This window comes from Schistocerca americana, chromosome 1, assembly GCF_021461395.2.
Source record: "Schistocerca americana isolate TAMUIC-IGC-003095 chromosome 1, iqSchAmer2.1, whole genome shotgun sequence".
Taxonomy (NCBI): Eukaryota; Metazoa; Arthropoda; class Insecta; order Orthoptera; family Acrididae; genus Schistocerca; species Schistocerca americana.
Genome location: NC_060119.1, coordinates 623715397 through 623741935, shown reverse-complemented (window position 1 = coordinate 623741935; position 26539 = coordinate 623715397). Strand labels below are relative to the sequence as shown.

Genomic DNA, 26539 nt, shown 5'->3' with positions numbered 1-26539 from the left:
AGTTGGAAATTCCAAAAGTGCCTTCCAAACATCCATATAATTTGACCAAGGCAAACCACGTGAAACGTAAATCAGGATGAGTGGATGGGTATTTGAGACTTGTTCTTCCATAGCGAGAAAGCTTTATGTAGCCTGCAATGCCTTCAAATACAATATGCAACATTTTCACTATGTGCAACGAGAATCTACTTAAGAAATACCGTTAAATTAATAAGACAAGTTGCTTTCATAAAAGAATTAGTTAGATGTAAATGTGATTTGACATTACGGTAATGCTCTTTGGTTGGTAGGTCCGACAAAATATGAAGGTCTGACGTAAATATTCATTTATTACTCAAGATACTAGATATGGAACAAACATACCAGATTTATGCACTCAGCGTTACTCGAGAGAATGGTGAGAAACAGTTTGACGCACATATAACTACATTTGGTAATGGCGGTCGGCAAGAACTTTGGGGGATAGGAAGTATGTAAAATTTTAGATCTGAATACTTCCTATTCCTTCTTTCAGTTGAGCATACTGCGAATAACGACAGTAAAGTCTTGGTAACCGATGTTATCAGTAACTAGGAACCACCTAGAGTGTACTTTCTAGAAGAAAGATTCGTGGCTCTTTGTTACTGATCATAGACAAGCATGGGGAATTTGAATGAAACTAATCACGATGGAAGGATACTATTGAAAAGCTTTAGGGTGAGACCCGAAGAAAGCAAGAACGACACTGGAAGCGAAAAGGAGAGAGAGAGAGAGAGGAGAAAATAATTAATTTACAAGGTAAAGAATTTTCTCTGGTTTAAATTCTAAGTTCTGGAGCTTCTACACCCGAAGCGTTAAGAAACATAATTTCCCCCTGAAAACAGCTTCCACGTCATCATCGAAGCTTCAGTTTTGCGTTTTGCAGTGATGAAGTTGGCTGCTTGGAAGCAAACAGTTATCGTATTGCAGACTTGTCCCTGGTGGGCCGTAACCAGCAGCGCAAAGATAACTCTCTGGATAGGAGTTGGAGGCAAACTTGGTAGAGGTCCCTTGTTGGCAGACAGTGGGTATAAGCGTAACAGTACATCTGCCCCGGGGATTACGCTAACAACTGTTTCAGACTATCGCAAGCCAACACCTTAACAACTTATACAACAACGAACACAGTGATCTTGAACCCGCGATACGGAAATATGTAACGCAACTTCTTCAAAAATACAATAATTCTGATAATCAATGTATTCTTCTAGTTTTTATGTATTTGAGGCCTTTTATTACCTAATGGTGAAATGTGCATCCTTCCAAATCCCATTGATATTGTTATGTTTAAAGAAGTTGGACAAATGATACGATCACTCACTTCCGACGGTGCGAGTCTCTGAACATAAGTAAACATAATACTCTTAGAAATCCATCCCTATGACTAGGGGATGCACTTCAGTTGAACTTTATAGTGTGCCCCTCAAAGAACTTATTACAGTCCCCCAAGGAGTGATGAATAAGATGAGCAGAAGCTTAATTACTAGCTCATAAAGATTACAGTGGATTGATAAATTCACATCTGCTGATAATGGAATCCAGCTAAGAAGGGTTATTTCGTCCTCATCATGATCAAACTAGTATCAAACACGTCCAACCGTTTCTGTGGGACCATCATAGCCTAGAAAGGTTCCGTCCCTATTTTTGCTAGATTCCTGCAGCACTGAATAAACGTGGTCATGTAATATTGCTTCAGATACGCTACCGCTGACTGACTACCTCAGATGTTAAGCCCCATAGTGCTTAGAGCTATTTAGGTTCCACGCTACCGCTGCCTTTCCTTTCAGGGAGAAAACAGTGTCCACCGAAATCATGACAGAAGTACCAATACTTTTACAGAACACGTACTAGTTTTACAGATGACCAAAAGTATGGACTATGTGCAGAGGCTGCCGGAAGCTGTATCAGCTTGAGAAAATTCTTCTAGGCCTTATGCCACTTGATTATATAAAACAAAATTAAAAATTTTACGCCAGTACCGTTCAAGGCAGTCGAACGTGGGCTTTTGTTTTACAATTCTTGCGTAGTTTTACGCAATAATGTATTGAAATTACAAAATTAATGTTCTACAGTTAAGACTTCAAAACTCTCTTTGATATCACGCAGGAGCATCCATGAATATTATAAATAAACTTAGAACTACTTAAACCTAAGTAACCTAGGGACATCACACACACCCATGCCCGAGGCAGGATTCGAACCTGCGACCGCAGCAGCAGCGCGGCTCCGGACTGGAGCGCCTAGAACCGCACGGCCACCGCGGCCGGCGAAGATGAAGAGTACGCTGAAGCTTAAGACAGTTGTCGAGATGAAACAATTTAGAGAAATGGCGCATGGAAATACTGATGAAAGTCAGGAAGAATCAATGCGCAGAGGAACGGGATACAGAAGTTTAGGAATGAAAAGTTATGCTTGAAGTTTTCTGAGGCTATAGTTACTGCGATAATGAACAGCGCAGTAGGCAATTCAGTTCGAGGAACGGACGTCTCTAAAAAGCGCAGTTACCGAAGATGGTAAGAAAACGTAAGTACAAGGAAGGTAACTGCGAAGAAACCTTGGGTAATAGAAGAAATACTTCAGAAGGTAGTACAAAGATGTTCAGGGAAATTCAGGAACACTAAAAAACAAGTCACTTAGGAATGAAATAAAATAGAAAAGCAAGGAAGCTGAAGCGAAATGACTGCATCATAAATGTGAATAATTCAAAACAGAAAAGTTAAAACAATCTTATGTGAAATTAAAAGCAATGGTGGTAATGGGACTCCCCATGGGAATCCCCCCACACACACACAAATTATGAGGATGACGACCTGTCTAATGAAGTGATAGAAGAAGAAACAAGAGTCGACAGAGAAGAGATAGTGGACCCATTGATATAATAGGAATTAAAAATACATTTTGAAGACTTGAGAGATAAAACAAGGCAGAAGGGATAGACAACATTCCACCGGAATTCCGAAAATAGTGGCGGGAAGTGGCAATAAAACGACTCATGTTGGTGTGTAGGATGTATCACATTGGACATATAACGCCAAACTTACGGACGAACATCACGCACATAATTCGGAAGATCACAAGAACCGACAAACGTGAGAATTATTATCGCACAGTCAGCTCAAAAGCTCATGTATTCAGAATGAGATTTTCACTCTGCAGCGGAGTGTACGCTGATATGAAACTTCCTGGCAGATTAAAACTGTGTGAGGGACCGAGACTCGAACTTGGGATCTCTGCCTTTCGCAGGCAAGTGCAAGAGCACTTGCCCGGGAAAGTGAAAGGCCCCGAGTTCGAGTCTCGGTCCGGCACACAGCTTTAATCTGCCAGGAAGACTCATGTATTCAAGTTGCTGACAGAAATAAAGCAAAAAATAATGGAAAAGAAAATTGATGAAGTGTTGGATGACGATCAGTTTGACCGTGGGAAAGGTAAAGATACCATAGGGGCAGTTTTGACGTTGCGGATGATGTTGGAAGCAAGACGCGCCATGGGATGTCAGCCTAGAAAAAGCGTTCGACAATGTCAAATGGTGCAAAATATTAAAAACTTTGAGAAAAATAAGATTAAGCTTTAGAAGTACGTTCAACAACAAAGAAGGAACAATAAGACTGGAAGACTAAGAACGTAGCGCTCGGAATAAAAAGGGTATAAGACAACAAAGAGTCAATAACGGATATAAAAGAAAAATTCAAGAGTGAGATTAAACTCCTAGGTCAAATGACGACAAAGATAAGATTCACTGATGACGTTGCTATCCTCAATGAAAGTGAATAAGAATTACAATATCTATTGAATGAAGTAAACACACTAATGAGTACAAAACATGGATTGAGACAAATCAAAGAAAGATGAAAGTAATGGGAAATACCGGGAATGACAACAGTGAGAAATTTAAGTCAGAACTGCTGATCATTCAATACACAAAATTAAACAGTTCTCCTACCTGGACAGCAAAATAACACTTGATGGCTGGAGTAAGGATATAAAAGTAGACTGGCACTGACAAAAAGTGCATTCCTGGCCAAGAAAATTCTACTAATGTGAAACATAGGCCCTAGTTTTAGGACAAAATTTCTGAGTACGTACTTTTGGAGTACAGAATTGTATGGTAGTGGAATATGAAATGTGGGAATACCGGAACAGAAGAGAATCGAAGCACTTGACATGTGGTGTTACAGAAGAATATTGAAAATTAGGTGGTCTGGTAAGGTAAGGAATGAGGAGATGCTCCACAGAATCAGTGAGGAATGAGATATATGAAAAACACTCACAAGAAGGAGGCACAGAATGATAGGATATCCGTCAAGACATCAGTGAATAAGTTCCATGATACTAGAGGAAGCTGTAGAGGGTAAAAACCGTAGGGGAAGACAAAGATTGGAGTACTTCTAGCAATTAATTCAAGCTATATATTGCAATTGCTACTCTGAGATGAATTGGTAGACACAGGACAGGAATTCGTGGTGGGCCACATTAAACTAGTCAGAAGACTGATGACTCAAATAAAGAAAAAGACACATCAAAATGTAGCGTAGTTCACACATATCTGAATCCCAAGAGTTAACCACACCCATCTTGGAAAGTAAAACGGAATAGAAGGCCCTAAAGTTACGTTCTTCATCTCTAATGTTTCTTGAACATATTAAGATATCAAAAATTTGTTTTCACTAAATGAATTGAGACGAAATCCTCGCTGTGTGAGATATAGTCTTCTTTCATAGCTATATTAATTACGGAGATTTTGGTATCACCTTCGCTTTTGAAATGGAACTGTAATACATTCTGATACTAGTAGTTCTAAATCAGACAATATCAGCGGCATTTCGCTCTTTGAAATCCGCTTAGTTTTTCGGAGCAATTAGAATAGTTACATCTTAGGACCCCCATGAACCAAGGACCTTGCCGTTGGTGGGGAGGCTTGCGTGCCTCAGCGATACACCGTAGGTGCAACCACAACGGAGGGGTATCTGCTGAAAGGCCAGACAAACGTGTGGTTCCTGAAGAGGGGCAGCAGCCTTTTCAGTAGTTGCAGGGGCAACAGTCTGGATGATGGACTGATCTGGCCTTGTAACACTGGCCAAAACGGCCTTGCCTTGCTGGTACTGCGAACGGCTGAAAGCAAGGGGAAACTACAGCCGTAATTTTTCCCGAGGGCATGCACCTTTACTGTATGGTTAAATGATGATGGCGTCCTCTTTGGTAAAATATTCCGGAGGTAAAATAGTCCCCCATTCGGTTCTCCGTGCGGGGACTACTCAAGAGAATGTCGTTATCAGGAGAAAGAAAACTGGCGTTCTACGGATCGGAGCGTGGAATGTCAGATCCCTTAATCGGGCAGGTAGGTTAGAAAATTTAAAAAGGGAAATGGATAGGTTGAAGTTAGATATAGTGGGAATTAGTGAAGTTCGGTGGCAGGAGGAACAGGACTTTTGGTCAGGTGAATACAGGGTTATAAATACAAAATCAAATAGGGGTAATGCAGGAGTAGGTTTAATAATGAGTAAAAAAATAGGAGTGCAGGTAAGCTACTACCAACAGCATAGTGAACGCATTATTGTGGCCAAGATAGACACGAAGCCCACGCCTACTACAGTAGTACAAGTTTATGTGCCAACTAGCTCTGCAGGTGATGAAGAAATTGATGAAATGTCTGATGAGTTAAAAGAAATTATTCAGGTAGTGAAGGGAGACGAAAATTTAATAGTCATGGGTGAATGGAATTCGAGAGCAGGAAAAGGGAGAGAAGGAAACATAGTGGGTGAATATGGATTGGGGGAGAGGAATGAAAGAGGAAGCCGTTTGGTAGAATTTTGCACAGAGCATAACTTAATCATAGCTAACACTTGGTTCAAGAATCATAAAAGAAGGTTGTATACATGGAAGAATCCTGAGATACTAGAAGGTATCAGATAGATTATATAATGGTAAGACAGAGATTTAGGAACCAGGTTTTAAATTGTAAGACATTTCAAGGGGCAGATGTGGACTCTGACCACAATCTATCGGTTATGAACAGTAGATTAAAACTGAAGAAACTGCAAAAAGGTGGGAATTTAAGGAGATGGGACCTGGACAAACTGACTAAACCAGAGGTTGTACAGAGTTTCAGGGAGAGCATAAGGTAACAATTGACAGAAACGGGGGAAAGAAATACAGTAGAAGAAGAATGGGTAGCTCTGAGGGATGAAGTAGTGAAGGCAGCAGAGGATCAAGTAGGTAAAAAGACGAGGACTGGTAGAAATCCTTGGGTAACAGAAGAAATATTGAATTTAATTGATGAAAGGAGAAAACATAAAAACGCAGTAAATGAAGCACGCAAAAGGGAATACAAACGTCTCAAAAATGAGATCGACAGGAAGTGCAAAATGGCTAAGCAGGGATGGCTAGAGGACAAATGTAAGGATGTAGAGGCTTATCTCATTAGGGGTAAGACAGATACTGCCTGCAGGAAAATTAAAGAGACCTTTGGAGAAAAGAGAGCCACTTGTATGAATATCAAGAGCTCAGATGAAAAGCCAGTTCTGAGCAAAGAAGGGAAAACAGGAAGGTGGAAGGAGTATATAGAAGGTCCTTACAAGGGCGATGTACTTGAGGACAATATTATGGAAATGGAAAAAGATGTAGATGAAGATGAAATCGGAGATACGATACTGCGTGAAGATTTTGACAGAGCACTGAGAGACCTGAGTCGAAACAAGGCCCCGGTAGTAGACAACATTCCATTGGAACTACTGACGGCTTTGGGAGAGCCAGTCCTGACAAAACTCTACCATCTGGTGAGCAAGATGTATGAGACAGGCGAAATACCTTCAGACTTCAAGAAGAATATAATAATTTCAATCCCAAAGAAAGCAGGTGTTGACAGATGTGAAAATTACCGAACTATCAGTTTAATAAGTCACAGCTGCAAAATACTATCGCGAATGCTTTACAGACGAATGGAAAAACTGGTGGATGCCGACCTCGGCGTAGATGAGTTTGGATTCCGTAGAAATATTGGAACACGTGAGGCATTACTGACCCTACGACTTATCTTAGAAAATAGATTAAGGAAAGGCAAACCTACGTTTCTAGCATTTGTAGACTTGAAGAAAGCTTTTGACAATGTTGACTGGAATACTCTCTTTCAAATTCTAAAGGTGGCAGGGGTAAAATACAGGGAGCGAAAGGCTATTTCCAATTTGTATAGAAACCAGATGTCAGTTATAAGAGTCGAGGGGAATGAAAGGGAAGCAGCGGTTGGGAAGGGAGTGAGACAGGGTTGTAGCCTGTCCCCGATGTTATTCAATCTGTATATTGAGCAAGCAGTAAAGGAAACAAAAGAAAAATTCAGAGTAGGTATTAAAGTCCATAGAGAAGAAATAAAACCGTTGAGATTCGCCGATGACATTGTAATTCTGTCAGAGACAGCAAAGGACTTGGAAGAGCAGTTGAACGGAATGGACAGTGTCTTGAAAGGAGGATATAAGATGAACATCAACATAAGCAAAACGAGGATAATGGAATGTAGTCGAATTAAGTCGGGTGATGCTGAAGGAGTTAGATTAGGAAATGAGACACTTAAAGTAGTAAAGGAGTTTTGCTATTTGGGGAGCAATATAACTGATGATGGTTGAAGTAGAGAGGATATAAAATGTAGACTGGCAATGGCAAGGAAAGCGTTTCTGAAGAAGAGAAATTTGTCAACATCGAGTATAGATTTAAGCGTCAGGAAGTCGTTTCTGAAAGTATTTGTATGGAGTGTAGCCATTTGTGGAAGTGAAACATGGACGATAAATAGTTTGGACAAGAAGAGAATAGAAGCTTTCGGAATGTGGTGCTACAGAAGAATGCTGAAGATTAGATGTGTAGACCACATTACTAATGAGGAGGTATTGAATAGAACTGGGGAGAAGAGGAGTTTGTGGCACAACTTGACAAGAAGAAGGGACCGGTTGGTAGGACATGTTCTGAGGCATCAAGGGATCACAAATTTAGCATTGGATGGCAGCTTGGAGGGTAAAAATCGTAGATGGACAGCAATAGATGAATACACTAAGCAGATTCAGAAGGATGTAGGTTGCAGTAAGTACTGGGAGATGATGAAGCCTGCACGGGATAGAGTAGCATGGAGCTGCATCAAACCAGTCTCAGGACTGAAGACAACGTCAACAACAGGATTTACTAGTTTTGAGTATGAGAACGACTGCCGTCTCGTGTACATGTTCGTGTTATTGTGCCAAACTGTCACATCAATCAGATGGGGGACTACAGCATGCCACAACTAAGAGAGTCTGAAATTGCAATGAAATGAACACCCTTAGCTGCTTACAGGATTTGACATACGTCAACGGGGACAGATGAAAATGTGTGCCCCGACCGGGACTCGAACCCGGGATCTCCTGCTTACATGGCAGACGCTCAATCCACCTGAGCCACCGAGGACACAGGGGATAGCGCGACTTCAGGGATTTTTCTCTGGCACGCCTCATGCGAAACCCACGTTCTTAACGTATTGTCCCGCACTACATTCGTAGTGGCCCCGCCCATTACACTCATTACTCGCGGCGCGTTGCCGATTCCCGTAAGAGTTCGGGCACCGTTTGTGCATTCGCACAGAAGAAGAAGGTGGTCAAGTTGCCGGTGAGCCTTAACTATATATACACTCCAGGAAATTGAAATAAGAACACCGTGAATTCATTGTCCCAGGAAGGGGAAACTTTATTGACACATTCCTGGGGTCAGATACATCACATGATCACACTGACAGAACCACAGGCACATAGACACAGGCAACAGAGCATGCACAATGTCGGCACTAGTACAGTGTATATCCACCTTTCGCAGCAATGCAGGCTGCTATTCTCCCATGGAGACGATCGTAGAGATGCTGGATGTAGTCCTGTGGAACGGCTTGCCATGCCATTTCCACCTGGCGCCTCAGTTGGACCAGCGTTCGTGCTGGACGTGCAGACCGCGTGAGACGACGCTTCATCCAGTCCCAAACATGCTCAATGGGGGACAGATCCGGAGATCTTGCTGGCCAGGGTAGTTGACTTACACCTTCTAGAGCACGTTGGGTGGCACGGGATACATGCGGACGTGCATTGTCCTGTTGGAACAGCAAGTTCCCTTGCCGGTCTAGGAATGGTAGAACGATGGGTTCGATGACGGTTTGGATGTACCGTGCACTATTCAGTGTCTCCTCGACGATCACCAGTGGTGTACGGCCAGTGTAGGAGATCGCTCCCCTCACCATGATGCCGGGTGTTGGCCCTGTGTGCCTCGGTCGTATGCAGTCCTGATTGTGGCGCTCACCTGCACGGCGCCAAACACGCATACGACCATCATTGGCACCAAGGCAGAAGCGACTCTCATCCCTGAAGACGACACGTCTCCATTCGTCCCTCCATTCACGCCTGTCGCGACACCACTGGAGGCGGGCTGCACGATGTTGGGGCGTGAGTGGAAGACGGCCTAACGGTGTGCGGGACCGTAGCCCAGCTTCATGGAGACGGTTGCGAATGGTCCTCCCCGATACCCCAGGAGCAACAGTGTCCCTAATTTGCTGGGAAGTGGCGGTGCGGTCCCCTACGGCACTGCGTAGGATCCTACGGTCTTGGCGTGCATCCGTGGGTCGCTGCGGTCCGGTCCCAGGTCGACGGGCACGTGCACCTTCCGCCGACCACTGGCGACAACATCGATGTACTGTGGAGACCTCACGCCCCACGTGTTGAGCAATTCGGCGGTACGTCCACCTGGCCTCCCGCATGCCCACTATACGCCCTCGCTCAAAGTCCGTCAACTGCACATACGGTTCACGTCCACGCTGTCGCGGCATGCTACCAGTGTTAAAGACTGCGATGGAGCTCCGTATGCCACGGCAAACTGGCTGACACTGACGGCGGCGGTGCACAAATGCTGCGCAGCTAGCGCCATTCGACGGCCAACACGGCGGTTCCTGGTGTGTCCGCTGTGCCGTGCGTGTGATCATTGCTTGTACAGCCCTCTCGCAGTGTCCGGAGCAAGTATGGTGGGTCTGACACACCGGTGTCAATGTGTTCTTTTTTCCATTTCCAGGAGTATATATATATATATATATATATATATATATATATATATATATATATATATATATATATATACTAAGTTGGTATCTGTTCTTTCGGACATGCCCGAAAGAACAGATACCATCTTAGTATATATAAAAGAGTCTGCTTACAGAAGTGAAATAGCCGGGAAAAGCTTCGTTTAAAGCTATCTGATTAAAATAGCTTGTTAGTTGACGTCGGTCACTTGCCGCTTTAGTGTTGTCGCGTTGAATTCGAATTTGTGGTAAGGTCGTATGGGACCAAACCGCTGAGGTTATCGGTCCCTAAGCTTAGGCACTACTTAATCTAACTTAAACTAACTTACGCTAAGGACATCACCCACACACCCATGCCAGAGGGAGGACTCAAAACTCTGACGGGCGGAGCCACGAGGACTGTGACAGTTGCCACATTGGTTGCTGGCTGTCGGCTGGCGCTCGGCTATAGGTCACGCACAAATATGGCGTTTCACTTCACAAGTGCTGTTGCTTACGTGTAACGCGCAGCTACGCCCAGTCTGTTATACACCATTTGATCAAAAGTATCCGGGCACCTGGCTGAAAATGACTTACAAGTTCGTGGCACCCTCCATAGGTAATGCTGTAATTCAGTATAGTGTTAGCCCATCCTCAACCTTGATGACAACTTCCACTCTAATAGGCATACGTTCAGTCAGGTGCTGGAAGGTTTCTTGGGGAATGGCAGCTCATTCTTCACGGAATGCCGCACTGAGGAGAGGTACCGATGTTGATCGTCGATGCCTGGCACGAAGTCAGCGATCCAAAACATCCCAAATGTGTTCTATAGAATACAGGTCAGGACTCTTTGACAGGTGCTCGATCGTGTTGAAAGATGCAGTCGCCATCCCCGAATTGCTCTTTAACAGTGGGAAGCGAGAATGTGCTTAAAACGTCAATGTAGGCCTGTGCTGTGATAGTGCCACGCAAAACAACAAGGGGTGCAAGCGCCCTCCATGAAAAACACGACCACACCATAACACCACCGCCTCCGAATTTTACTGTTGGCGCTATACACGCTGGCAGATGACGTTCACCGGGCATTTGCCATACCCACACCCTGCCATCGGATCGGCACATTGTGCACCGTAATACGTCATTACAGACAACGTTTTTCCATTGTTCAATCGTCCAGTGTTTACCCTCCTTACACTTAGCGAGGCGTCGTTTGGCACTTACAGGCGTGATGTGTGGCTTATGAGTAGCCGCTCGATCATGAAATCCCGCCTAACTGTCATAGTACTTAAAGCGGATCCTGATGCAGTTTGGAATTCCTGTGTGATGGTCTGGATAGATGTCTGCCTATTACACATTACGACCCTCTTCGACTATTGGCGGTCTCTGTAAGTCAACAGACGAGGTCGGCCTGTACGCTTTTGTGCTGTACGTGTCCCTTCACGTTCCCGCTTCACTGTCACATCGGAAACAGTGGACCTAGGGACGTTTAGGAGTGTGGAAATCTAGCGTATGACACAAGAGACACCCAATCACTAGACCACGTTCGAAGTCCGTGAGTTCCGCGGAGCGCTCCATTCTGCTCTCTCACGATGTCTAATGACTACAGAGGTCGCTGATATGAAGTACTTGGCAGTAGGTGGCAGCACAATGCACCTAATACGAAAAACGTATGTTTTGGGGGGTTTCCGGATACTTTTGATCACATAGTGAATCTCTCTTTCATTTGTTACTTGAAACTGTCCTCATATTGGCTATCCAGTGAACAGCTCCGAATGGCGTTCGGTTACAATTTATAGGCGGCACAGGCAAGGCATGTAGAAATAAGGCGTACTGTTTAGAAGTAAGGAAACTTCTTTATTTCCATACCTCTACCAACTGTTATCTCCAGGCAGCTGCGTTTTCCTAAAGTGCATAGAAACTACTAATTTCAGAGTCACTGTAACTTTCTAAAGTGAATGAGCAACTGGCAGCAATAATAATTTCCGAAACAATGTCTTCGATAAAACCTTGTATTCTACGATTCGTCAATTACCCACTTAATACGTCTCAAAACAATCCTTCGGTCCATTCCGGTGCCCTTTTCTAGGCTCTTAATAAGTTTCTCAACTCCATTCACAGTAATTTTTGTTTTCGCAACAACGTACCCTTGTGCGTAAGAAACTTCAATTGCGTTAAAATGGCAGTGATAAGGTGACGGTGTAATGACTCTATGTCTGTATTTGTAAGTTACCTCCTCGATAACGTACTTTGTGACTTTTGGCTTATGAAGCGATACGAGCTCTAATAATACCACTTTTTTCGTAGTATCAGCCATAGGAACTTCGTGTTGTAACCACTGAATAATGTCATTCTTGCAAGATGAGAGGGTTGCATCCTTATTATTTAAAACTTAATGGTATGAAGCGTTGTCGAGATTAACTACTGATGGAGTTACTAAACTTAGTAAAAGAGCATTTTCGAACCAGCTGAAAATATGTTCTTGTCTCATCACTTCATGGTGCTCTGACGTTTCCATCGATTTCAAAAGCAGTTGACATCGAGGAAAAAAATATTTCTGCTACCTTTGCCACTGGGGAATCGTTTACCTTCTCCTTTTTCGTAACTGTATGACCAGTATTCAACCAAGTTTCGTCGACCAGAACACAGCTTTTGAAGTCAATGCCTTTTACCTCACGCAAAAATCGTTCCATCAACATTTTACGGTTGAAATCACTTGTATTTAGTACTAGAGCTCTGCATAACCAGTCTAAACGATGATTGGCAGCCTCCAAAAAGTTCCGCCTCATGTAATGTCATACGATACTTCTCATCGCATCGATGATAAGTATTGTATATGTGACTCCGAATCACATCTTGTACGAAAGGATTTGTTACACATTTCGGAATACTTCAGTTCTCGTCGACTGCCGATCGCTCGCCTGCTTTGGAAACCGGCAGGATTTGTTCGCCAGTTTCCGCCTCCATCTCAAAATATTTCAACACATTGCATCCGAGTTGTCACGATTGTCCTTTAAATGCAGTTCCTTGACCAGCTTTCTTTCTTAATGTGTTTGTATCCGGCAGCTTGGGTTTGCCCTTTTATTTAGCACATCATCAGATATGATAACCACATCAAAACCAACATAGTGTATTTATCTGTCCATCTATCTATCTATCTATCTATCTATCTATCTATCAATCTATCTATCTCTCTCTGTCTCTCTCTCTCTCTCTCTCTCTCTCTCTCTCTCTCTCTCTCTCTCCCTCTCTCTCAGTGAAGAAACTTGCGCGCGCCATACACTTCTCACAGAGCACTATAGCAGTTTGGCAAGGGAGTGACGTCGAGCCCTCAGATTGAAGTAAACCAGTTACAGTACGTGAAGTATCAACAAATAAGTAATTTTTAGCGGACTTCTTTAAGCACACTTAGCCACATGTGGCTGGATTGACATTCCAACTGGAAGGCAAAAGTCGGGACATCTAAATATGTTAACTACGGTAACAGCTCTGCTCTTGTTTATGCTGACTCTAGGAAGGAAGGTGTGTAAAAATTCAATGAATTTGTAACACAAAAGACCGAGGTATAATTTAACGTCATGAATTTAACGTCAAGATGAACATTTACATTGCAAAATTACATCATCGGCACCAACAAAAAGGAAATCAGAAAATAATGTGCTCCTAAACACATACTTAAAATTCTATTTGTGTCATCGAGTGTCAAAGTGCCCACCATCTAATGCAATTCACTTTTGCAGTCGCTGGTGAAAGGACGTTTGGGCAGACTGAAGAGTTTCTTTCGATGTCATTGCACATGCTGCAACGATACGATGTTCGTCACTGAGTTTATCACGCAAAAGGTCCTTCAGGTGAACGTGAGTCTCAAGTAATAACGCCTCAACGGTCTGTCCAGCGACCTGGAAAGAACTGACAAAGCGCTTGCCTAGCGACAAGCGATTAGCGGGCCGGACGCCTGCGGTGCTAATACCACATACCTCTACGTTTACCTGTTACGGTTTCTTCAGTGTACTAAGGACCAATCACACAGTCTTCAATAACCCCGAACCAAACTTTCACGCTCCACTGCCTCTGCTATTTGACATGGCTCAGCGACTCTTCAGTCTCTGCAGCCCAACAACGCATAATTGTTAAATTCTGTATTCCATAATTTGTAAAGGTAGATTCATTGGTAAAGAGAATTCTTTGAAGAGAGAATCCATTCTCCTGCTACCGGTGTCTCTGCAGTTAATATGATTTTGAATAAAGACTGTACATCGTTTAGTCAGGACTTTCTTATAATTCATCTGGATGTAACGGTGATTACGATACTTTAAATGGTTCCGGAAATACTATAGACGAATGGCTTTTCTAAAGCACCCTGTATAATGTAGTACAGTCATATCTTGATGTACATACACGATTTAGCACAAGTTTTTGTTTTCACGCTATATGTTACAACATATTGAATTTTACCAATTCTGTGAAGTAACTGATATTTTAAATAAAGTGTCAACCATAAAAGAAGATGGTCCATTCAATAGTCCTTCAAACTTTGAGGTGGAAAATTTGATACAGCCTTCTCAACACGAAGTTCTCGGCACACAAGACGCTTCAGATCAGAATTCAGATTCCAACTCTTGAGGATCAGTATCTCAGATTCAGCAGATCAAGTTGAGTTAGTTTTTTATTTCCAAGGGATGATGACAATCCAGTTAATTCGCAGACACTCTTATAATAGTTCTGAGTGGATACCAGTTAACTAATCAAGAAATTTGTATTAATATATATATATATATATGTTGAGTCCCATAGTGCTCAGAGCCATTTGAACCATTTGCTTATCGTAAGCATCTATACTATGCGCTGCATGTAATTCCAGCTACAAACAACTTGCAGTGTAACATTCTCACAAATGTTCTGTGTAGAATCTTCTGAAAACCAGCAAATGTTTCTGCGTAGCACGCTTGCTATTTTCCGTGAAATGAGGCCGACCATTTTTAACTCTAATTGCAGACTTCTCGGAGCGTACTAGCTGGTACCCCTGCATCCACTGACCGCCTTCTCCGTTCGCTCCAGCCGACCAGCCTTGTACATTGGTACCGGAGATGACAGGAAGGAGTGAAATGCTCGGCAACTACGACTTACCCCGGTTAACCGGGAGCGTTAGCAAGCCCTTTTCCCATTTCATGTATTTAAATTTATTAGATTCGTGCATATGTTCGTAGCGCTTTTGTTTTGCATTTAGGTATTCCGATTGCTATTGGTTTACTTATAGTTTGTAATTTTTTATTTGTAGTTCAGTTCTGTTATTTGAGTTTACATATTGTCATTTGGAAATATTGGACTCTAGAAAATGGAGTACGAAGTGGAGAAATCGGAACATTTCAGACGTATTCTTCGCTCTGAATTCATTAGAGGGATGACAGCAGAAGAGGCAGCCAGAAACATTTGCGCCTTGTATGGAGATAGTGTCGGCAGAGCACGGCAAAAAACTGGTTTCCTCATTTTAAGGGGAATCGTTTTCCAAAGTGACTCTCGAAGTTCAGGAAGACCTTCGGAGTCTGATGTGGATCCTTCATACGCATTTATCCCCAATGATCAACTTCAGTGTACTCCAGGACTGGCAAATGGGATGAACTGTGATCATTCCATCACCGTCCGCCATTCATATGAAATTAGCAATGTTCAAAAATCGGGTGTATGGGTACCTCATGCTCTAAGCCAAAAATCACAAAAATCTGCGGGTGGGAAGATGTGCATCTCTGCTTGCATGTCATGAACTGGCTCATGAACAACACCGCCAATTCCTATCCTGTACCGTCCGTTACTGGTGACGAGAAATTGTGTGTTTAGGCTAACACAAGGAAAAGAAAGCGACGGTTGAGCCCAGAAGTAGCAGCACCTGTGCGAATCCACGAAAGATAATGTTATGCATCTGATGGAACAGCGACGGTATCGTATACTACGAATTGCTTGCCCGAGGTTATTGTCAGCAACTGAGCCGTCTTGCTGGCACAATCCAAGAAAACGAGCAGCAAGACTGCGTGAAGCGGTGCTACTCCACGATAACGCCCGCGCGCATTCTGCTAGACTGACTAAACTCTATACAGGAGTTGCGTTGAAAAGTCATTCCGCACCCACCTTATTCACCTGGTCTGCCGCTCTTATATTTTCACTCTTTCTGCTTTGTATCGAGTAATCTTCAAAGAACTTCTTTTCTGGATGAAAATTCGCTCCAACATGGCGCGACGAGTTCTTTGCCTCAAAACCACCTGATATACAAGTTGCGACAATAAAGTAATGAGACTGATGTCATTGATGGTAACATTTACGGAATACATTTTCTGTAATATTCTCCAAGACCCTCGTCACAGCTTTTTGGACATCTTGTGTTGTTTGAAAATGGTGTCACTTAACCGCCGTTTTGACTGTTGAAAATGGAAAAAAGTCGCACGGAGCGATATCTGGCGAATAAGGTGGCTGTGGTAGTACTGAAATTTGTTTTGAGGTTAAAAATTCCTGTACTGACAGTAGCATGGGATGGCGCATTATCGTGATGCAAAATCCAATTATTAGCAATGTTGGCACGGACATGGAGAACTCTTTTACGAAGTCTTTCTAAAATTTCTTTGTTGTAATATTAGTTAACTGTTTGTCGAGGAGGCACACACTCTTTATGAACAATTCCCTTGGAATCAAAGAGGTTCATGGTCATCCACTGCAGTCTTCATCTTCAACATTCGTTCTGCCTTCACTAAACATTTTGTGCCAACGAAAAACTTGAGCTCTTGACATAATCTCCTCTCCAAAAGCCTTCTGAAGCTTACCGTAAGTTGTCGTCGCATTTTCACCCAGTTTAACGCAAACAGAAATGGCATACCGTTGCGCAATGTTATGCGGTTCCATTTCCGTGGCGAGAGACACAAACATGTGCTAACGTATTACAGCACAACTCACGACTGAGCAGTTGCATCGTTGTGCCGCTTCGACTAGAAGCAGCTTATAGGCCAAGGTCAAAGATATCGTGCCTACGCAGGCCTGCAGGATTGCCACATATTGCAAAGAAAATCAATCTCATTATTGTCGCACCTCGTATACGAAGTCATCCCATCGTTGGCAGACTATTGTAAATATTGACGGAGAATATATTATTGATGGCTGAAATCTCTGTTATGAGTATCTGTTGTGTTTATTTAACTTATGGAAAAGCGTTACGAACGTATGCACAAACCTAGTACTCATTGCTTTCGCAACCGATGTTGACACAGGCTGCCACAGGCTGAGTGTGACGGGCGGCCGGGCGCAGCTGTTGCAGGTACCCTCATGGACAGCCGCTGCTGAGGAGGCCATGTCGCCCAACCGACCAGTCAAGGCGCGCCCCCAGTTTCGGCGCAGGTTCAGCCTCCAGCCGTCCTTCTTCAAGGACGATGCCGAGGGAGAGGGCAAGCTGCACACGCCCAGGTCTGTACCGCTGAATCTCAACTCTTGGGGGTAGTCAGAAAGTCAAAAATTGAGTGTCCTAGGCAATTCCTCAAATACATTAACTGCAGTTATATACGTACTACTGATGACCTGAATGAAAAATACAATACACTTACTAATAAAGCCTCCAACTTTTTTTGAAAGCCGTTTTGTCTCCTGATAGAACACTGATTAAGTCAGAGTCTACAAAAAGGATGTAGACTAGGTGAGGACTAAAGCCATCTTGGGCAAAAAGCAACTATCTCTCAGTCATAAACATGTCTGATGCTGTAGCCATAGCTCATTACACGGTATATTACAAGGACTGAAGATTCTAGTAGAGACATCAAACAAAAAGATAATATCATTAGGAAACAATATAAGTAAAAAAATGGCAAATGTTGAAGAAGGAGACTGGTGCTACGAAAATGATGAGGCACAAGCATCTTTAAATATAAGTCATACTTCATATTTATTATTGAAAGGAAGGGGTTCATCAATAGGAGTAATGCACTATTGCCGTAACAGCTTTGCTTATTACATACAGTCTTCATGTATTTGGTCACCGAAATGATCGCGACAATCTGAGAACGGGTTCTATCCGAAACGCGTCAAGTAAGGTCATTCATTTATCTGCTGGTGGATTCTTATTTAGAGACTAGTACAGCAGTTGCGCAGCGCACTTATTGATTTGCAATATGGTCGCATTCTTTCTGCGCGAGTTTATGTCACAAGTACAAGAAAGAATTCAGTGATATGAATATGACTCTTAGTGGAAAGGCTATGTAATAACAATCATAAACCTTATAAAAAGGTAGCTATTATGATAAAATATCAACAAAGTGAATGAAAGAATGTTCCTCAGACTTAAGTACATCTTAAGTAAATTGAGTAACCAGCCGTTTACAACTCGAGCCTTTCCCAGTTACCCATATATTGAAGATAACCTTGTGTATAAAAACGGAAGGGTAGAAATACAACCAAGCTCGCGACTACTCTTACTTTTGCCATAATTCTCAAAAATTTTTGAACAGGTAGTATATAAGTGACTCCTTTCCCATACGACTTCACATAATACATAGAGTTTCTTAAGGCTTTCGGTAATAAGAAGGCAGTAAGTGAAACGAATTATTGGTATATTCTGTAAACTGTCGAATGCATTTCACTGTGTAGATCACGATTTCCTTTGAAGTAATGTATTATAAAGTGACAGAATATGTCGCAAAATGGTTCAAATGACATTTCTTTAATAAGGAACAAAGAGTCTCAATAGGAAAGTACCCTGTATTAAGTACCCAGGCATCATCCTTCGAGTGATCTCTGACGTTGTTCTATCCTAGTTCCTCACTTTCTCTTGCATGACTTAAAGGCCCTTCATTAGTAACATTACCAGATAAAACAAACATTGCAATAAATATCAAATCAAGTATAGTTTAAGAAGCACCTAAGCAAATCTTTATTTGCGATGTGCATGTTGCCAAACATAGCTGATATAAAAATAATGAAGCTAACATAAGTGGCTTTCTTTCATACCATAATACCATGTGGGATCGTTTTTTGGGGTAACTCGTCAAGCCAAGCTACAGTTTACCGAGTCCAATAGCGTGTAATACAAATATTTTTTGGTGTGAACTCAAGAATGTCCTGCAGGGATCTACTCAAGGAACTTGGGATACTACCTATTTATTGCCAATATATTTATTCCTTAATCAAATTTCTGTTTTGTAAAAAGCTATTTTCCAGATCAGCAGCTCAGATCATGGAATCATTACCAGAAATACGTCTATAAAGTAGTCCATTATTGAGGAACATACATATTCAGTAACTTTTCAGTAGCCATTATAAATTTAACTACAAATGAAGTTCAGTTTTACAGGAGTATAAGTAGAGTAGTAGCAGCTGCTGCGTAACTCCTGATTCACTAAGAAATTTCCTAGCAGAGCCGATCGATATGTATATTATTATTAGCACCAAATAACGAGTTTTACGTAAAATCTGACCTAGATAAGGAAAATCTTCAGTGAAATAATATGATCAGCGAAAATAAGCGTTGTAAACTGATTTTATGTATGACGATGCGTGGCTAAAATAAGCTAACAATTTCGTTTATTCTAAGTGTATTGTATGTTCTCATGTTTCCTGAAAAATTTATTACGTTTAATGAAAATACGCTAACTGAAAAAATCGTAACATCAAGAATGAGTTGTGGAACATAGACGACAGATGGTAGGCGTGTTTCTACATCTGTAAAATGATGTCTGTTCAAAATCCGCAGCAATCGCATAAGATTGGCGCTAGTGGCACCACTATGATGATGCAAATCAGTTTTACTTTAAATACACGCTGTAATGGTCACGAGCATTACTTACCTTTGAGGCTGAGTGTTACTTACCATTGAGGTTGGACTTGACGGGTTGATGTTAGTGAGGAATGCCTTTAAGGCGATCAAGACGCCATTCCAGAAAGATTTGGCAGGAACGTAGCCACTGTACATGAATGCTGGCAGTGGTGGTCACGAGAATGTAAGGTCGCAAGAAGACCGGGCTCCAGAAGGTCACGTAGCACTACCGAGAGCACGATACAGTATATTAGTACCTAGCTGTGCTGATATTGCAATATGCATTCCAGAACTATTCCAGCATGTTCCACTTATTTCTCCACTATCCCAAGTCTTAAAAATGTTACTGGTGTCCTAGGGCGATGGTAGTATTTTTCAGACAGAAAACCATACTGGAATCAATTTTGGTTGAAATTGCTCCAGCCGTTGCAGAGTAAACCACGACGTCACGACTCGCCATCCCAATCCTCCCTACCCCTCCCTTGCATCCCTATGCAAGTAGTATCTTAAGGTAATTTGTCTTTCGATATATTATGCCTTATGTGTAACAAGTTTTGTTCATACTTCTTCAGACTTACAAGAGCCATCATTACATGAGTCATGTAATTACCGATACCCACCCTCAAAAGGTGCTATGGGTGTCATATGCCCCCCCCCCCTTCCTCAATTGTCTCCTTGCACTATGTTACGCAGTGAACATCATAAAAATAACTGCACCCAAAAGGACAAAGGGCATTGCAGTCATTGCGAGTAGATGGTACCACACATTTCAAATGATTAGCATTTGAACATTGAAGGACCAACATTTTTTGTGTTGCATGGTCACATAGAGCAGAAAGTATGTGTTAATATGGCATCGACGTGACCACTCCCCCCCACCCTATGCTTGTGAATAGAAGAATCCAGATCTCGCAGAAGAGTTGCACAGCTCTCAGACATAGTAGTGAAATGCTCCATCCCTTGATACTTGCACCTTAGCGCGGTCGTGGAGAGATCACGTGATGCGGATGGCTATGGGAGAGTATCCATAACTGCAAAGCATTGGCATGCTTGGGAAGTGGCAGCGGTAAGAGGATGAGTGCTGCCATTTTGAAATATGCATGGGCGTGGGCTTGAGCTTTCATGAACGATACCGGTTGCAAGACTCTTTCACATTCCATGCGTCTTTCACGGAGGACGTCAGGAACACTAACAGTGAACATGCACCATAGGATATTGCTCAACACACCATCACACGAGGCCGGCAAGACGTGTTATGCGAGACTACAAAGTGCTCCTTGAGGCCCTCTCCATTGCGCCTGCAAACACGGATCTGGTGGTCGTCACCTTTAAGGCAGAAACGGGACTTGCCACTAAAGATGAGTCGTTGCCTGTCTGCAGGGCTCATGTCCGTCTTTGCGACTTAAGGCGAGTCGGGTGTGATGCTGTGTGAGTATGAATGGCAGACATCATAACACTCAGCATGTGGCAAGTCCTGTGTCATGTTATTTGCTAATAGTACTAACACTTACAGGATGTTGCATATCCTGCTGAATGGCATCTGTCGTTACCATTAGATCTTTTCGTGCGCGACACAGCATTCATCAGTCGTTCTTCCTGTGTTGTACGTCATATGTCTAGAACTTACATCTCGTGCATGTGTACCTTCCTGTGTCCTACATACTGAAGGGAACACTCAAATAAATTGAAATATAATGAGGTGTTGAAAAGCTGCTAAAATTGATTGACATTTTACAGTCCAAATTTCCGTGTTATCTGTTTTATTGTTGTCGCTCAGAGACGGATACAACCGGTTTCGTACCAAGCAGCTACATCCTCAGGCCTCATGTCCCATCTTATCTAAATGATTTAATGTGTGCTTCAATGTGCAATGGGTAGCATCTTGGAATGTGCATTAAACCATTTACATACCATGGGACATTAGACCTTATACACCCCTGAGGAAGTACGTGCATGGTACGAAACCACTTGTACCCATCTTTAAGTGATGACAATAAAACAGCTAACATGGCAAGTTGGACTATCAATCAGTTTTACCACCATTTCAACAACTCAATGCATTTCAGTATGTTGGAGTGTACCTTTCAGTATGCATAATTATTTTAGCTATAGATGCCCCACTTACAGAATTGTTACTTCCTGTAGCCATCGTGGCCAACAATGAGTAGTGGTGGTGTATGTACAACCGGTGTTCATTGTTAACCGTCCTGTAAATACTGCGATACATGTAACACTTATTCGAAATTTGAGCCTTTGAAAGAAACATGGACTGTTTATAAAATTCAGCCATCTTCACAGTAATGTAGTGTCAAAACCAACGGTCTCCTGCAGTCCCACGATGTAGAAAGTTACAAACTTTTCTGACACGACAACCCGCAATCGAACTTACCACCTGGTCGTAGTGCACATTTAGATGATGATCTAGTGATGCTACCTGCTGTCCGGCATGGCTGTTCGGTGCTTTTTTATCAAGCAATGGCCATGGTGCCACCCACGTTTCCCGAGTAAGTGGCTGACGGTGCAAAAGTGGATGCCGAAAGGAAGGAAGGAGGGATGCTTAACGCTTGTAGGGAGGTGGGAGAGGCAGTTTCAAAAGTGGCGCCAGCCCCTCGCGCCACCTGACGTCTTTCGGTCCCGCAGCGGGTTGGAGCTGCTATGAGCTGCCCAACTTGCCTTCCGTGCACACGTCGTTTCGGCCGTCTCTGATTGGTGCCAGCGGCCACAATCAAAGGTTTACAAGCGGAAAATAGCGCCGGCCCTGGCACTGCAGATGTTCCCAAACCTCCCCCACATGTTCACGTCCTCCAATTTAGTGATGAAACCGCCTTCCATGCCCTCTATCCTCCCCTTCAATGGTCCCAACGTATCTTGGGTACCTTTCAAACCCACCTCGCCCAGTTCACCACCTTGTACAACCAGTGGCTGCTTTGCATGAACCCTTCCAAGACGTAGGCAATTATCATAGGTCGAACCACTCCGTCCTTCTGGCTCCACGATTTTCATCTTGCCGTTTATAGTCATTCTATCCACCTTACTCCTACCCTGAAGTACCTTGCTCTCATTCTCGACAATCACCTCCCCTGAACTCCCCATCTCCTTACGATCCAACACAAAGCCCATAATACACTCTGCCTCCTGAAACTCCTGTCTGACAGACATGGTGGCTGCATCCTTCCACTATACTTCACACTACAAATCCTTGACCAATCCCATCATTTGTTATGCCAGTGTCGCCTGGGTTTCCGCCACAGCCAGATTCTACGAAGCCTCCAATGTTCTCAAATGCTATGCACTCCAACCTGCTTTCTGTGTCTGCCTTCCGTCCCCCACACAGATCCTCTATGACCTCGTCCACTTCCCACATCTTCTCCTTTTTCTCGAATACATCCACACCCCGCACATCATCCACAAACTCAATCCCCCCCCCCCTCTACCCACTAGTGTCTCCTGTCATCTCTAACCGCAGCCTGTTGCCGTGATTCTATGGTGGTGTCCCGCCCTATCTTCATCTCCACACAATCTGCTTCCTTTCCCAATGAAACTTCCAGCGCCTGCCCCTACGAGATGATGAGCTACGCCTTGATATCTACCCCTCCTACCAACACTAACCCCACATTCCCCCTCCCTCTCTTCAGGACACTCTCCCCTCCCCTTTTCTGAGCGGTATTTCCGTCCCTCGTCCATTCCCTCCCTTTCCAGTGCACCACTTCTGAATCTCTGTGCTCCCTCCTGACCTGCGTTCCCTCTCCATCCTGTCCGTCTCCTGCCCCTTGGGGCGCCCCCTGAACCCCTTTCTTTTCATCCCACCTTCACCAGTCCAGCTGTCCTGCTGCTCGTTCCTCTCTCCCTTTTTTCCCTCCTCTCAAGCCGCACCACCCTCGAAAAGTGCCTTCCAGCAGTTTTTATTCTTCATCGTGTGTGCTCCATCTCGTGCAGTGGTTTTAAAGTGTATTCATTCTGGAGTTTTTTCATACCGTGGTGAACTTTAAAATTGTGTGTCTGACTTCAGTGTATTTTACATGCTCCACAAATCGCCAGCTGTGTTTTTTATTTCCATGTGGACTTTCTTTAACTGTACCACATGAATGTCTCTGTGTTAAGTGTATGTTTTAACCCCCACTGTCTCCCCTTGTTACGTTCTTATGTCCCCCTTTTTATAGTCTTTTATATGTATCGTTTTCATCTTTTTATTAAATGTATCACTCGGCTGAAGAGTGGCGGATTGTGCCACTGCCAGCGTTCCCCTTCCCATATGGGGCAGGGGAATGAAATCACAATAAAGAAAAAAAATGGCCCTGGCAGTCAATAGTTTTACTCCTGATGACGATTGCGGAGCTAGCCATCGACAGTTCGAGAATTTTATTGGAACTGACGTGGCCTGAAAACCGAGAAGATTCTGCCGCGAAAGACTCCGAGGACACATACCCACCCAATTTGCAGCGTATCGGTCGCATCCTTCTGGGTGCAGCTCTTTTTTGATGACCGGTATATGTACCAAGATTCAGTTGCCTTGCTCCTGTCTTCCAGGGCTATTCCGAAGAGAAGAAAATGAAATGGAGAAATGGAATATCTTCGGAGTTCTTGCTCAGGTAAAAGGAGACAAAGTTTCCAGAATGAGATTTTCACTCTGCAGCGGAGTGTGCGCTGATATGAAATTTCCTGGCAGATTAAAACTGTGTGCCGGACCGAGAGAAGAGCTTCTGTTAAGTTTGGAAGGTAGGAGACAAGGTACTGGCAGGAGTAAAGCTGTGAGGACGGGCCGTGAGTCGTGCTTGGGTAGCTCAGATGGTAGAGCATTTGCCCGCGAAAGGCAAAGGTCCCGAGTTCGAGTCTCGGTTCGGCACACAGTTTTAATCTGTCAGGAAGTTTCGAGACAAATTTCCTTCTGATAATACGTAGAGTCTGATTTCGTGATTTCCGATATAATGACTGCCGAAAAGGCTTACTGTAAGTGCAACGGCGGGACGATAGAATGCTTACTGCAAAGTTACCAAAAATGGTAGGCTATTCGTACGGGAGGAATTTAGTTAATCGATGGAAGATTTGTGCAGTTGAGTAATAAGCGAGCTGCCTACATCACATTCGAGTTTTATTAATATTCCATTCTCTAACGTTACATTATCGATTGTACACATAAACAGAATTTGTTTATTCGAGACATGCTGCCACGGGATGTAGGTTCACAACTGTTCATCACTGAGAAAATTTGGTGACTTTCATTTATTTCGTCCGTCTCAGTTGCAATGATAGAAAATTCAGTGGTTACCGGATTCGGGCTGGCTCGCCTATTTTCAAACCAGAATGACCTTGATTATTCACACAACATGGTGCCAATACGCACAGCAGAGTGTATAGCCTAAGGGGCGACAAGTAACCTCACTGATCATAAACATTCCGTCTGTTGCTATTGGTGGTATCAGTCAGTAGCAACGGACTCACTGGCTAGGATCATTGTGGGTATTTGTTGCCCACTATATACTTTGCTGTGCCTTTTGCAGTCGTATTGTGTGAATAATTACGGTTAATACCTGAGGGTATTGGCCTGGGACCAGTAACCAATGCAAATGAGACGGTTAAGTGGAAAAAAAGCAGTTTCCTCAAACACAATTTGAATGGAGAATGCAGCATTACAAATAGTAAAATAATTCCACTTAGCCGAAACCCTGAGTGTGACACGGCTCTGCTCCGCTGTGCAGCCGGTCTACGAGCCGCGTGGACGCCGAGCCGTCGGGGAGCAGCTCCCCGGCGACGGACGCGCGCCACCGCGTCGTCGTGATGGGCGCCGCCAAGGTGGGCAAGTCGTCCATCATCTCGCGCTTCCTGTACGGCACCTTCTCGGACAAGTACAAGCGCACGGTGGAGGAGATGCACCACGGCGAGTTCAGCGTGGGCGGGCTGCGCCTCACGCTCGACATCCTCGACACGTCCGGCGCGTACGAGTTCCCCGCCATGCGCGCTCTCTCCATCTCCTCGGCGGACGCCTTCATCCTCGTCTACGACGTCACCGACGCCGGCACTTTCGAGGAGGTGCGGGCTCTTCGCGACCAGATCCTCGAGACGAAGGGCGCCGCGCCCGCCCCCATCGTCGTAGTCGGCAACAAGACTGACCTGTCGGAGGAGCAACGGGAGGTGCGTCCCAGCCACAAATACGAAAGCGTAGAGATATTATCTTCATGCACTTAACTTAGTAATGTAGATTATGCAAATATTGTCAATTATGAACAAACTGCATACCTTTTCCTCTTTTCATCTTTGTACTGAAAATATTTTCACAACACTGGGCATGTTGACAGGATGTGCGGTGCTAACAGCGGTACGTTAACTGTCCTACCCTGCAGTATACCTAGGAGGGTTGTAGCGTAGCCCTGATTTTGTGCAAACTGACAAACCCAGCATTATCCATGTACTCATTTCGCCAATTTCCTCTTCAAAACGAAAACAAAAATAAACTGTGGTTGTAGTGTAATATCAAAAAAATTTAATTTCCATGTATTCCTCGTAAACGCCTTTGCAACTGTGAAACAGTCGTACAAAGATATACGCGTAATGTACAAATATATAACTACAGTATCCAAATTAAGAAACGTTGCCCGCAAAATACAAAGTCTCTGTAGTGGTTATTTAACTCAGAACTGGATGATAAACAATATTTCTAGTTACATGTCCCGTTCCTGCACGCTGGGTGCTGTTGCTCTGCGTGT

General features: G+C 43.5%; 1 protein-coding gene and 1 non-coding gene across 2 annotated transcripts in view; one reads left to right on the top strand and one right to left on the bottom strand.

Annotated features, from left to right (window-relative positions):
- LOC124625476 (GTP-binding protein drn-1-like) overlaps window positions 1-26539 on the top strand; it is a 336281-nt gene that overhangs the window by 294068 nt on the left and 15674 nt on the right. The window contains exons 2-3 of the mRNA XM_047149173.1: window positions 17346-17500; window positions 25535-25967. Coding sequence (XP_047005129.1) covers window positions 17388-17500; window positions 25535-25967 — 546 coding nt within the window. The 5' untranslated portion in view covers window positions 17346-17387. The remainder of the gene's footprint in view (window positions 1-17345; window positions 17501-25534; window positions 25968-26539) is intronic.
- On the bottom strand, window positions 8366-8439 carry Trnat-ugu. Its single transcript has one exon. It is a non-coding gene; the product is annotated as a tRNA-Thr (tRNA).